The 13907-nt window shown below is 41.8% G+C and overlaps 1 protein-coding gene across 3 annotated transcripts; it reads left to right on the top strand.

Annotated features, from left to right (window-relative positions):
* Nucleotides 1-6422: 6422 nt before the first annotated feature.
* Nucleotides 6423-11700, top strand: LOC308064987 (uncharacterized protein). 3 transcript variants are annotated; one of them, XM_080390355.1, is made up of 3 exons: nucleotides 6423-8761; nucleotides 8909-8982; nucleotides 11634-11700. In XM_080390355.1, exon 1 carries the CDS (start codon nucleotides 6434-6436, stop codon nucleotides 8468-8470), a length of 2037 nt encoding a protein of 678 aa, XP_080246481.1. In that variant the 5' UTR covers nucleotides 6423-6433; the 3' UTR covers nucleotides 8471-8761; nucleotides 8909-8982; nucleotides 11634-11700. The 3 variants fall into 3 exon arrangements, with proteins under 3 accessions (XP_080246481.1, XP_080246480.1, XP_080246479.1); XM_080390354.1 differs by having other exon boundaries at nucleotides 8909-9600; nucleotides 11247-11700; XM_080390353.1 differs by having other exon boundaries at nucleotides 8909-11700.
* The last annotated feature ends 2207 nt before the right edge of the window (nucleotides 11701-13907 follow it).

The raw sequence follows: 13907 nt of genomic DNA, 5'->3' as shown, positions 1-13907 counted from the left end.
TCCTGAAGAGGCAGAGAGAAGAAGGGGGCCTGGATGAGGCTGGCTGGAAGAGGAGTCCGGAGAAGGAATAATTTGGCTGCAGCAGAGGCAAGAAGGTGGGTGGACTGGCTAGGAGAAGATGAAGAAACAGCACAGACAGTAGGTGAACTTTTGAAACCTTGTGAGGGATTGGTGGCTGTGCTGGGGCAAGGTGTGGGAGCTATTTATTGAAGTTAACCTGGTGTGGGATGGTAGAAGCCTTGTTGCAGCAGCCTAATTTTGATAATGCTGTGGCAGGGTGGAGTCCTTTAGCATCAGGCTGATCCAGTGTGGGGCCCCCCCAGGGCCACAAGTCCTGTCAGGACTGTGCTCCAGCATGGGGTTAGTGTTCCCTAGGCACATCTCTTTGCTCTGGCATGGGGTCCTGCACAGGCTGCAGGTGGATACCTGCTCCACCGTTAACCTCCACAGGCTGCAGGGCCCAGCCGGCCTCACCATGAGCTGCAGGGGAATTGGCTCTGGTGTCTGGAGCAGCTGCTCCCCCTCTTTCCGCACTGGGCTGTGGGTCTGCAGAGCTGCTGCTCTCACATGTTCTCACTCATCTCTCCTGCTGGTGCAGATAGATTTTTTTTTTTTTTTCTTTCTTAGTATACTGTTATGGAGGTGCTACCACTGTTGATGGGCTCAGCCTTGGCCTGTGGTGGGTCCCTGTTGGAGATGGCTGGCATTGGCTCTGTTAGACATGGGGGCAGCTTCTGGTGTTCTCTCACAATAGTCACCTCAGTGGCCCCCCTGCTACCAAAACCTGGCCATGCTAACGCACTAAAATAAGGAGATATTTAAATATCCTATTGTAAGTCTAATTGCTTTTACCTCATGTGGAATTTCTTTGAGTTAGTTTCTTGCCTAATATTTAAGCTACTTAAGTTACTTCAAGACCAACACAATTTTATTTTCTTTGACTTTGGTGCTTAAATGAAAAGTAGAGAAAGCTGAAATTCTCAGCCTAGATAAAGATTGTGTTATTGATGCAATGTACTATTATCAGGCTTCTGAGGCAGATGACTACAGTTCAATATCTATTTAATCATTATTCTACAGCAACAGGAGAACAGTAATTATTATTTCACTTAAATATAATCAGATCTATGTAATCTTTGATTTTTCTAGGTGTCATAGAAATTTTATTTCTCTGAATAACCCATCCTGAATTATTGGTAACTCTTATTTTTTTGAAAGATTATCTCCTACAGTTAAATCACACTCTTATTACGAAATGGTAAGATAAATGGGACAAGAATACTTTTGAAAATACTTTGAAAACCTCCTGCTTATAATTTAGATTTTTTGCTAGAAATGGAAATGTTCACTTCAAGAAATCTCCAAATTGTATTTATAGCCATCTCCACTTTCTGAAATTCCCATGATGGACAAGCATTTGACTAATAATACAATTATAAATATCTCAATACAAATTTAATGAAATAAGATAGGAGATGGTAAACATTTCTTTCCTTAGCAGACTGACATTCTGTAGTTGCAGGACATCATATTTCACATTTCTATTAATATATTTAACTATATTTCCAGTGACTTTCAATATTTTAAATAGTTGCCTACTTTTAATACACAACAGATGCATGATTAGTCTATGGTTGTATTGGCTTACCTATATATGAATATTCAGAGGATTAGAAATAGTTTTTCCCAGGAGTTACTGATGTGACAGGAGCAGCATTTGTTGGAGTGATTAAAGATGTTACATATCATTTTGAACTGACTCAGAATGTTTCTAGAACTGTCAGTGTCCCACTTCTATGTAATTCACAAATTAAATAACATAAAAGTTACTTTAATTCTTTCCTTCTCTTCCCAACCATATAAACCCCTGTTGTGTTCCAGTTCTGTGAACATGAATGGAGATGGAATGGATCTTATCCAGAAATTTCAAATACAGTAATTACAAGAGTGTATGATGACCACACTTCAAGGCTTAACAAGTCTTCAGAATATTCCCTATAATATGAATTCGCAATATTTTGTTCAACTAGATTACTGCAATCACCATGTGTAGATAGCTGGTGTCAGAAATGGAAACAAAATTAGTAACCTTTATTTAGGATGCAGAGGAAAGCATGGTTTTCTTTGCTTCAAATTGCTTTAAGCATTATCTGTGGGATGGCCATTTTTCTCAATGATAAATGTAACACTGATAATGGATTTAGAGAAGTATGTCACTTCACCTACATACTACAGATACCCTTGGATAACCTAAGACTCTTTTTGCATTAGAAATTTTTAATGTCCTCAAAACAGAGGTACCTTTACAACAGGCTGTTCTTTCACACAAATGTTAGCATTTTTAATCAGCTCCTGTTGAAAGCAAATAAGTACTTTTAAAACTGTATCATATGCTGATTATTAAGGATTTAACCTGATCTGCAGAGGGTACAGGTGACCAGTGACCAGATAACCAGACTAGATAACACAAAGACTACACTGATTACTAGAAATCTTGCTTAATTGAAAACTATGTTCATTAATTGCTCAACATTCTGTGTAACAGTAAAATATATTAACTGCTGGAAATCATAGGTAACAAACTATGCTGATAACATTTTTTATGTAATAATCAAGTTCTAATTATTACAAGCCTGTGACTATTCCTCCCTCTACCAAGGATCCCTAAAAGAACTTGCCTGTCCCTGTAGCATTGGGTGACAGTGTTCACAGGCTAGAGGAAGATCTACTCTCTTATAGGTTTCCACTGGTGTAGGCCAATACTTGTTGCTGTTTTTCCATCACCATCAGTGTGTAAAGCTTCAGATTCTGCTATGTCTCTGTGGGCTTTTTAAATCAAAAGAATCTCTCCTGCAGCTACCTTAAAGGACAGTCTTTTTTCCTTCCACAGATTAGCTGGTTTATTTTGAATGTAGATATGCACCCAAGTGATGAGAATCATCTGCTTCCCAGTGTGCTCTGCTCTTAGTTCTCTCTCATACATGGGAACTGTCACAGAGGATCAGTGTATAGCTAAACATCAGCTGCATCTAAAGAGCAAGAAACTTTTCAGTAGGCATTGAATTTTACATATTGCAAGAGAATTACCTGGAAGTCTCAGTGTGAAGATTTACACTACAAAATTTCTTGTGTATCTATGAAAACCCTGGATATTGTTATCCAGGCCTTTTTTTAAGGCTTGGTCTCGTTGAGATTTTTGACCTCAGATTTATACATGGTAATGAATTCCGCAAGTTAGCATTGCGTTACAAGATGTTTCCAGTGTTTATTGTTTGCCACCACATACTTTGTATTGCTTTGTGCTACCATGTGGTGAGATTTCTCCTATTCCTCACATATTTCCTTTCCCAATTTATCTCCTTCCAGTTTAGCTTTATTCCTTTTCAGTCTTTGATGCTTTACCAGCAGCTTTGGGCTGGTTCCCTCCTTTCACTAAATTGGCCCACACATATGAGAGAGGTTGTAAGCCTTATGCTCTAGCACAGTGAATCTTCTGACACAGAGCTAGACTAAAGTATCAGGTTGCAATTCCTGCATCAAAGCCAATGTCAGTGCCATATAAGACATCTATTCCTCTTTGTTCCAGCAAAAAATTCAAATACACATAGCCTTTAAATGAACTGGTTGATTTTGAGCTGGAATAGAAGAAAGAAAAACCCTGTTCTCTAGAGAGGAGACAGACACTGGTTTATGTTGTGCTTAACTTCATTTGGCCTCCAGCTGGATCACCCACACTAGCCTTACCCAACGGATGACAGGGATATGGAAACACTAGCAGAGGTTGCTGTAACCAGGCTGAAGAGCTTTAGGATCACTAAGGTTGGAAGGGACCTCCAGAGGTTTTCTGATCCACTGCCCTGTGCGAAGCAGGTCCAGTTAGAGCAGGCACTCGGGGCTGTGTCCAGTCCAGCTCTGAGTAACTCCACAGCCTTTCTGAGCAGCCTGGCCAGTCACTTGGCCACCCTCACTCACTGTGGGTTCCCCCCCATTCCCATCCTGCATATTGAGTTGGAATTTCCCACGTTTCTGCCTCTTGTACTGCCACTGGCACCTCTGAGCACAGTCTGGCTCTAGTCTCTACCACCCTCCCTTTAGGTACTTGCACAGTTGTAGGATCTTTCTGAGCCTTATCCTGTTTTGGCTGAAGAAAGCCAGTTCTCTCAGCCTCTCCTCATAGATCCTGTGTTCCCATGCCTTCTCAGGCACTTCCATAGGTCTGGTGTTTCAGTTTCTCTTGTGTAGTGGGCAGTCCAGAGCTGGACCCAGCACCCTAGATGTGTCTCACCAGGGCAGAGGGAAGAATCACCTCCTTCATCCTACTGGCTATACTCTTGCTAATGCAGTCCAGGGGGCTGTTGACCTTTGCTGCAAGGGCATATTGCTGGCTCGTGCTGAGCTTGTCTGCAACATCATGAGGGTCTTTTTCTGCCCAGCTGCTCTTTAGTCAGTTGACCCTCAGCCTATACTGCTACATAGAGCTATGACATCCTGAGTACAGGACTTTGCACTTGCCTTTTTTGAGCTTCATGAAACTTCCATCAGCCCACAAGTGATCAAGTTCCCCCTGAACAGGAGCCCTGTCCTCCAGCTTACTGGCAACTCCACAAAACTTGATATTGACTACAAACTTGCTGCAAGTTCAGACATGTTAATTACGGTTGTGTTAATGGGGATAAGGACAGGTGCAGGATCAGGCCTAGGTTAAGCTTACACTGTAGATATAACCACTTTATGATGCATCTTTATCATGCCACTGTGGAAAGTCTTATGAGAGCCCACTTGTACCTTTTCTTGCTTGCTCAGTTGAAGGCTAAAGTCTGCCTTCTTGCTGTTAATTTAATCTCCACTAACTTTTTCTGTTCAGCTTGACTTTCACACAAATCATTTAATTGAAGTGGTCTTTTTCTACATTTTACACTGACCTTCTAGCTAAGCTTGCTGGCTTTTTATTTATTGTAAATGTCCTCAATCTTTCAGCCACTTTTGATATGACACTCTTGAGTTTAGGACTCAATGCTATTTCCAATGGCTTCCCTGGAATGGTGGCTGTGGAAAGATGGAAGGGATATAAGCAGTCATTTTAATTTAAAAAGGGCCAGAAAAAACCCAAACATCCAGCACTTTGCATCCTAACTATGCTGGAAACTAACTAATTCTGCAAACTCAAGCCATTCAGAAATCTGCTGGGTATTTTTTTGTATGTTATACTATGGCAGGCAACAAATTTCATCCAACTTAGAGACTGAGAATTTTTTTTAAATCTCTGAGCCCTCAGATTGTAGGTCTCATGAATGAAAATCTCATTTGGATTTTAATGCTGTTATAGGATTCTTTTTGAATTGGTTATGAAGGACACTCATTGCTATTGAATCATTAAAGTGGACTTTTGTTAACAATTGTGTCAGGTCACTGGTTTTGCATCAGAAGCTCTTTTCCTGCAATGTCAAAGCTACATCTTTTATAATGATAAAGTATTCGGAACAGAGTGAGGTTTTTATATCCCGGATGAAGACTAGGCTCATGCAGAGATGGATGACAGCTTCCAATTTTTCTTCATTGTACTACCAAAAATCCTGCAGCATCCTTTGTATAGTCAGAATTTGACAAGTATTTCTATATAACTTTACATATCTACACTGTGAGGTTCAGCTGAAAAAAGGGGGTGGGGGTGGGATTTGTTAGTACTTTATTATCTGGCCTCAGTAGAAAATTGAGACAAATGCCTCTAATTCCTGAGAGTTAAGATACTGTATGTAAGAAGCATACAAAAAACCTCTTTAACCTGTACAGCAAGAGCTCTTCTCTGAGCTTGGTAAGACAAAAAGACCTTAAAAGAAAAATTCAGTAAAGCAGTCAACAACACCTTTGTTCATATAATCCCCAGATGTTGCTGGATGGATAATCTGTCATTATTCCCTGCTGCTTGTAAATTCCTTGCTGTAGTAGCCTATGATGGCATTCATCTCACCCGCTACGCAGAATATTCATCTGAGCTAGTTGTTGTAAGGTCTGTTTATGGTCAGCAGAGAGAAATGTGCCCGTTTCATTTCACGTATTTTTGGTGAGATAACATCATTTGCTGTCTGGAATAACTCCTTTGTTCCAAAGGAAGCATCGGTCAACGGGTGCAGGTATAGCTATGGATACAGCATTTTGTCCCATCAGACAAATGTACAGATAAGTCCTATCTCTAAGTACTATTATGCAGATCTTGAACTCCATGAGTATTCGTATCTGACTCCCGCTCGCCTGAAATGCCCGCAGCATCTGGTGACCCCGACGTGATACGGTGAGGGTTGGAAAAGATCCATTAAAGGTCGTGTTGCAAGCTGCGGAGCCGGCGAGGATCCTGCTGCCAGCGGAGAGAGAGCTGGGCGCCCGAAGAAAGGCGGAACGTGCACGGCTGACCGGTGAGTCAGGAAATTTAAGCAGGATGGGGATCACTGCATCAGTGGTGGAAAAAGCAGTTGTAGACAGTTTAATGAAACTGGCAGAAAAAACTGAAACGCCAGTCTCACGGCAGGCAGTAGTTGATCTGCTATGTTGGAGTCGCCGCCGTGGTTACCTTGCTTCTACGCAAGATGTATACAATAATGAAACATGGAAGAAAGTGGGAGAGGACTTATGGGAATCTGTGCAAGTCGGGACTAAGGGGGTAAAGACTTTGGCTCGCACGTATCGGGCTGTACGGAGTATGGTCGCGCAGTTACATGGTGAGGCGCAAGTTGGTGCAGCTGTTAAGGCTGCAGTGCGGTCTCCCGGCGATCCTACCGCTCAGCCGGAGGAAGAGCCAGAGGGGCAACCTCCATGTGAAAATCCCCCCGATTATATACCCAAAGCTTATCCAGTGATGACTATTGCTGAACGAATAGCGTGGGGATTAGATGATGAATTGCCACCCTGGTGTCCTGACAAGGAACAAACGGCAAATGGCAGACAGACATTAATACCGGCAGTTGCGAGTACTGGATGTAAGACTGCTGGGATGGGAGCGTCACAGCCTACAGCTCCACCAGAGGAGGAAATGGAGACTGAGCCTGAACCGTTTGGCAATCTGCCTCCTTTGCCACTTTCGGGAGGTAGTCTTTGCAGTAGTGATGAAGAGGCAGCATCAACACCTTATTCGGCATTACGGAAAGAGCTGCGAGAGCAGGAAAAGATGATGTCCAGCCTACTACATCATATGGAGAGGCTCGACAAGGACTCTAAAAAGAAAGATGTTAAAAAGGCGTATAAAAGTGCCCATAAGGCTATAGTTGAGGGGTTAGAGGCTCTGGGGGATAAAATCAAACAGGATGCATGCGTGGTACCTATAGACCCTAACTTTGACCCCCGAAGGCGATACAGGGGCCTGGTAGAGAATTGTAGCATAGAAGGGGATTTTTCGTTTACCCCATTAGCTGCCCCTGTAGTGTTGCGTCAGGGTCAACCGACATGGGAACCCCTGGATTGGAAATTGGTGCAGGGTATTCAAAAAGCCATAATGCAGTATGGCCATAATAATAAACTAGTAAGAAATCAAGTAACAGCCTTAATTAAATATACTGAGTTGGTGCCGGCCGACCTAAGAGCAGTTATGGAGCTTATCCTGTCTCCAACAACATTCATGCTTTGGTTGGCAAAGTGGCAGGAAAATTTAGAAATGAAACTTATAGATAACATTCATTTGCCACAAGGAGATCCCTTACGAGTAGCACCGTTAGATGCCTTAATGGGTACAGGTCCTTATCACGATGGAGCTGCACAAGCAGCGTTACATACTAGGGTGTTACAGCAATCGAAACAAGCTGGGTTAGCAGCTTTCTTGGCGCTACCTCAATTGCATACGCCAACCTTACCATATACAAAAATCTTACAGAAACCTAATGAATCCTTTTTTAGTTTTGTTGACAGATTAAGAGAGGCCATTGATAATGCTCCTAACGTCACTCCTGATCTCAAGATTGTTTTGACTAAAGAAATCGCTGTACAAAATGCAAATGCCACTTGTAAACAACTTATAGCATCCTTACCCCCTGGGGCATCCATTACTCAAATGATAGAGGCATGCGCAAGGGCTTCTTTGGTTGAGGAAGAGGCCAAGGCAAAAATACATGCCAATGCTCTAGCAGTAGCTCTAAACAATAACAAAGTGCAAGGCCGAGGGGACCGGGGTCCTAAGCAAAAATGTTATCAATGTGGACAGGAAGGTCACTTTAAACGTGACTGCAAAAAGAATCTAGGAGGAAAGTCTTTGAATGGAAATTGTTTGCGTTGTCAAAAATTTGGTCATAAAGCGGCCAATTGTCGCTCAAAATTTAGAAAAGATGGTACACCCCTTTCTGTTCCGGGAAACGGGAACAGCCGTGCTCTGAGGGACGCGGCCAAGAAATATCCCCAGAACCCAACAAAATTCATGGCTGCCTCGGCGAGCTGTGTTCAGCCACCAGAGGAAGCGCAGGAGTCGATTTGGCCGTGGCAGAACCCATAAATATCACTGATGAAAAAGTACATGTACTTCCTTCTACTGTTAGTGGTCCTTTGGGTTATGGTTTATCTGCACTCCTTATAGGACGCTCTTCTGTGTCAAAAAAGGGGATTTTTGTTCTTCCTGGTTGTATTGATGCCGATTATACTGGACCTATTGGAATTATGGTAAAAGTTTTTTCTCCACCTGTTCATAATCCAGCAGGAAGCACTATTGCACAGCTCATTCCATTTCAAGCTACTGTCCCTCAAAAAGGAGAAAAGGACAGGGGTCAGGGTGCATTTGGCTCAACGGGTATGCCAAACATTGCCTTTTGTCAACTTATTGGTGTCGAGCGGCCAAAATGTAATGTTAAAATATCTGGTCCACAAGATGTAATTCTTCCTAATGTTTCGATGATGATTGATACTGGCGCTGATGTTACTGTTCTTCCTTTTTCAGTTTGGCCTACCATGTGGGAATTAGATAGTGCGGGTTCAACCATTTCAGGCATTGGGGGAAGTTGTCTGACACAGGTCAGTAAAAACTTCATTCTTTTTATGGATCAAGAAGGACATCAAGCATGGGTAAAACCTTATGTCCTACATACATCCTTGTCCTTGTTAGGTAGAGATGTACTTTCCCAATGGGGAATGAGAATCTCTACAGATTTTTGACTGGGGCCATTGATAGCAGCTCTCGCCCAACCTTGAAATTAAAATGGAAATCAGAAACTCCTGTATGGGTTGATCAATGGCCCTTACCTCAAGAGAAGCTGCATCATATTCAAAAATTAGTCCAAGAACAATTGGATTTAGGCCATATTAGACCTTCTGTTAGCCCATGGAATACACCCATTTTTACAATTCAACAGAAATCAGGAAAATGGAGATTATTACATGATTTAAGAGCAGTAAATGAAAAAATGGTTGACATGGGTGCCCTTCAGCCTGGACTGCCTTCTCCCACTATATTACCACAAAATTGGGACTTATTAATTATTGATTTAAAAGATTGCTTTTTTACTATCCCCCTGCATGAGGATGATTGTGAAAAATTTGCATTCACAGTACCAGCTATAAACCGTGCCGCTCCAGCAAAAAGGTATGAGTGGGTTGTACTACCTCAGGGTATGAAAAACTCCCCAACAATATGTCAGTGGTTTGTGGACTTAGCTTTACAATCCTGGAGAGAGAATAATCCTAAACTCATTACTTATCATTATATGGATGATCTCTTGATAGCTAGCCCTCACACACTAGCCCCTGAAAAAGAACAGGAACTTATACAGAGTCTGCATACCTTTGGATTGGTTATAGCAAAAGAAAAGGTGCAAAAACTAGCGCCCTGGAATTATCTTGGTCTACGCATCTCAGAAACAAGAATCCAGCCACAAAAAATTATTAGTGCCCCAAATATAAAAAACGTTAACGATATTCAGAAGCTAGTCGGAGACATTCAATGGTTAGGAACTTTCTGTGGAATTACCAATATGGATTTAGCTCCTTTATTTGCATTATTGAAGGGTAGCTCATCACCTGCTGATCCCAGATCTCTTTCACCTGAAGCTGAAAAAGCCCTAGAAAAGATCACACAGAAAATTCAAAATGTCGGAGTGGACAGATGACTATTGAATTGTCCATTTACCCTGCTCGTGTATAACCAAGACACAGAAATTGTGGCTATAATAGCACAATTGCCTGTCAATTGATCTATGATTTTGTTGGAATGGGTTTTTCACAGTAGTACATTAAAAGCCACAGTTACTACTAGAGTGGATGCAGTAGGACAGTTATTGCTGAATGCACGAGAACGTTTGCGTACTCTTGCAGGATGTGACCCTGAAAAAATTCTTACCTGTGAAAAATTTGTCTTTGGCTGACTGGTGGATTCAGATTTCTGAGTGTTTTGCTATGGCGACCCTGGGTATTCAATTAGATAATCATTATCCCAATCATCCCTTATTTAAAACTTCTTTAGTATTGGAGGAAAAACCTTTACAGCAACAAAATCCTATAAAAAATGCACTTAGGGTTTTTACCGACGCTAGTAGCAAAACTCAAAAGTGCGGCTACGCCTATAGGGATGACAGGAACAATTGGATTTCTCATATAGAACAGATGGAAGGTTCAGTTCAAATTTTGGAATTAAAAGCGGTGTTAATGGTGTTTCAGGAATTTCGCAACGTCCCTCTTAATGTTGTAAGTGATTCTAAATATGTTGTTGGAATAGTTTCACGTCTTTCACGCTCTCTTTTAGGGTCTTTTACGAATGACAGACTTATGGCCCTGGTGATTCAGATGTGGAATGAAATAAACTTTAGACAATTTCCTTGGTGGATTACACATATCAGAAGTCATCTAGATTTACCTGGTGTTTTATCAGAAGGCAATGCTTATATAGACACTCAAGTGGCGTCCCCAGTATTACAAAATTCTCTTCTAAAACAAGCGACAGTCACATGCCTTTTTTCACCAATCTGCCCGGTCTCTCCAAAAACAGTTTGGTCTGTCTCATCAAGACGCCAGGACTGTCGTGGCGGCCTGTCCTGATTGTGCCAGGTTAACACCTCTTCAACAGGAAGGTACAAATCCTAGAGGGTTACAACCTCGACAGATCTGGCAGACTGATGTCACAGAATTCACTTCATTTGGAGTACTTAAGTACGTCCATGTCACAATTGATACCTGCTCGAAAGCTATTTGGGCGACTGCTCATAAGTCTACCAATGCTGTTGCCTGTATTCAGCATTGGACGTCAGCCATGGCTGTGCTGGGCTGCCCAGATATGGTAAAAACAGATAATGCCCCTGCATATCTTAGTGCCCGAGTAAAGACCTTTTTGCTGCAATGGCAGGTGAAGCATGTTACCGGAATTCCATATAATTCTGGTGGTCAGGCAATTATTGAACGTGCCCATCAGTCATTGAAACATTACCTTTCTGTTTTTCAAAAAGAGGGGGAGAGGAGTCCTCATGTAATAGTGGCAAAAGCATGCTATGTACTGAACTGGTTGAACCCCAGAACGGAATGTACTGAACAGCCAATTTTCTATCACTTTTCTAACAATCCCAACGATTTTTCGACTCGTGACATAGCTGTCCAGGTATTTGACCCTGTCTCAAATTGTTGGTCGGGGCCTCATAGTTTATTAACGTGGGGTCGGGGTTATGCATGTATCTCCACAGGAGCAGTGACCAAGTGGATTCCGGCAAAATGGGTTCGTCCGTGGATTGAAAGTCGACCCACTGAAAAGAAAGAGCAGGGTGACTATGACAGGATTGACTCTTAAATGGACAGGAGGGATCAGTGGGCACAGTGGGCACGGCATCAAGAAAGGTTATTCCGATCACCACGACCAGATGAAGAAAAGCAGCTTGTAGATAAGTTAACATACATTATTCTGCCCATCTTACAGCAGTTGCCTCGGGAGGTACAATGTCAATTACCCTCCGGTGAATTGTCTTTGTTACACTGTAATCGTATCATACGTATGTTGCAGGATCTTTTCGGGCAAGGACCGATAGAAACAGAAAACTTTTGTCCTATATGTGCTACTTCTTGTAATTCAAGAGTTACCCTATATTGTGGATATTGTAAAAAGGTTGGAGTGTATAGGCGGAAGGCTTTACACTCTTGGCTGTGTCCACCCTGTCGGTATAGTATCCTACGCTTTGGTTCCGATGGTTTTTCCCTTCTTACTGGGACACATGTCCCTACTTTTTCAGGTATAAACGAAGCCTTACAACCTTATGAAGCCTTTGAACAGATATTTTTAGCAGAACATCGAAACGAACTCATCTTCTGGGTTCGCATTATTAAAAAAGGTTTTGAATCTCATATAATACAACGTCATTGTAAGTGTGAATGATGGCATTATTTTTGGGAATAGGCCTAATGAATATTGCTTTTGCTTTTGCTTTGCATAGTATAGAGCCTAGACAGAATATGTGGGTTACGTGGGCAAATCGGTCAGGCGTTACAGATTTTTGCCTTTCTCTGCAGAAAGCAAGTGATCCTTTTCGAACGTGTTTAATTGGCTACCCTTATATACACTGGCCTGATTTTGAACCTTTGGGAGTAAACTATACGGCCATAAATCAATCATATTTAGCTTGGTTAGACAAGGAGTATAATAACACGAATTTTGGAATTGATGATAACTGTACCTGGTGGAATACTACAATTATTAAAAACACGTATTTTTTACAACAATTGGTTTACCACCTAAATGTATCAATTTATTTACCTCAACAAGAATTAGACCTCTGGGGATCTTTTCCAGCAGCTGGGCCTTTAGAAAACATTAGTCAAACACTTAATTGTACCATAGATCGTCCAGAGTCTCGACCTGTCAATGGCTCAGGCGCTGTTATGTTTGGGGATGCATGGAAACGCATCATGCATCGTGATAATGTAACACAATTTTATTTGGGATATCAAAACGTATCAGGGAGTTCCAGTCATTGGAACACTTCAAAATATGCCGGTGAATTCGATGTGGACAATGTTACAGCAAAATTATTGCCAGAAGGATATTTTTTAATCTGTGGGGATAGGGCATGGCCTGCTATACCATTTCGCCCCGTAGGAGGGCCCTGTTACATTGGCAAATTAACCATGTTTGCACCTGCCATGCGTGACCTGGTAAATCGGACTAGAACGAAACGCAGTCTTCATGACTTAAAGCCAGATTGTGATGATAAGGTAAATCTTGGCACAGTGGCTGGAACTGTGGCTCTTTCATTTTTTCTTCCCGGTGGCGCAGCAGCTGCAAACTGGGCTAAAATAAAGACTTTAGCTTGTTGGGCAGTAAAGCAATTTAATTCTATTGCAGACATTTTATCAGGACTTGCCACTGATGTTGATAGCTTATGACATGCAGTTTTGCAAAATAGAGCTGCTATAGATTTTTTGCTTTTGGCACATGGGCATGGGTGTCAGGATTTTGAAGGTATGTGTTGTCTAAATCTTTCTGATCATTCACAAAGTATTCACCGACAGCTGGAGGAGTTAAGAGATTGTATACATCAAGTTAAAGAAGGTTCTTCAGGCATAGACGCATGGTTTGCTTCTTTAGGCATTGGAGGATGGTTGATGGATTTATTGAAACAAGGTCTGTCTATATTGTTGTTTGTTATTCTTTTGTTACTTTTAGTACCTTGTCTTTTACGATATTTTCAGAGCTGTGTGGAACGCAGTATTAAGACTGTATTTAAAAAGAAAGGGGGAGGTGTTGGGGCTCTTGCTGTGTTGAACGATTATACTGAACTCTGAAGCAAGTGGGAAAATACTGAAGAAATAAGACGAGGTCACGACCAGAACAGTGGAATGAAGAAAGAGGAACAAATTGCAGATGCTTGCACAAAACCAAGGCCAACAGGACGCGATAAGAGGAACTAGGAAACCGCAGAAAGGAGCCTATGTGCCAGAACAAGCAGAAACTGAAATCTTGCCAATAA

Source organism: Falco punctatus (assembly GCF_963210335.1).
Source record: "Falco punctatus genome assembly, chromosome: 5".
NCBI classification, from domain to species: domain Eukaryota; kingdom Metazoa; phylum Chordata; class Aves; order Falconiformes; family Falconidae; genus Falco; species Falco punctatus.
Note: the sequence above shows the minus strand (reverse complement) of the source record. Positions and strands in the feature narration are given on the sequence as shown.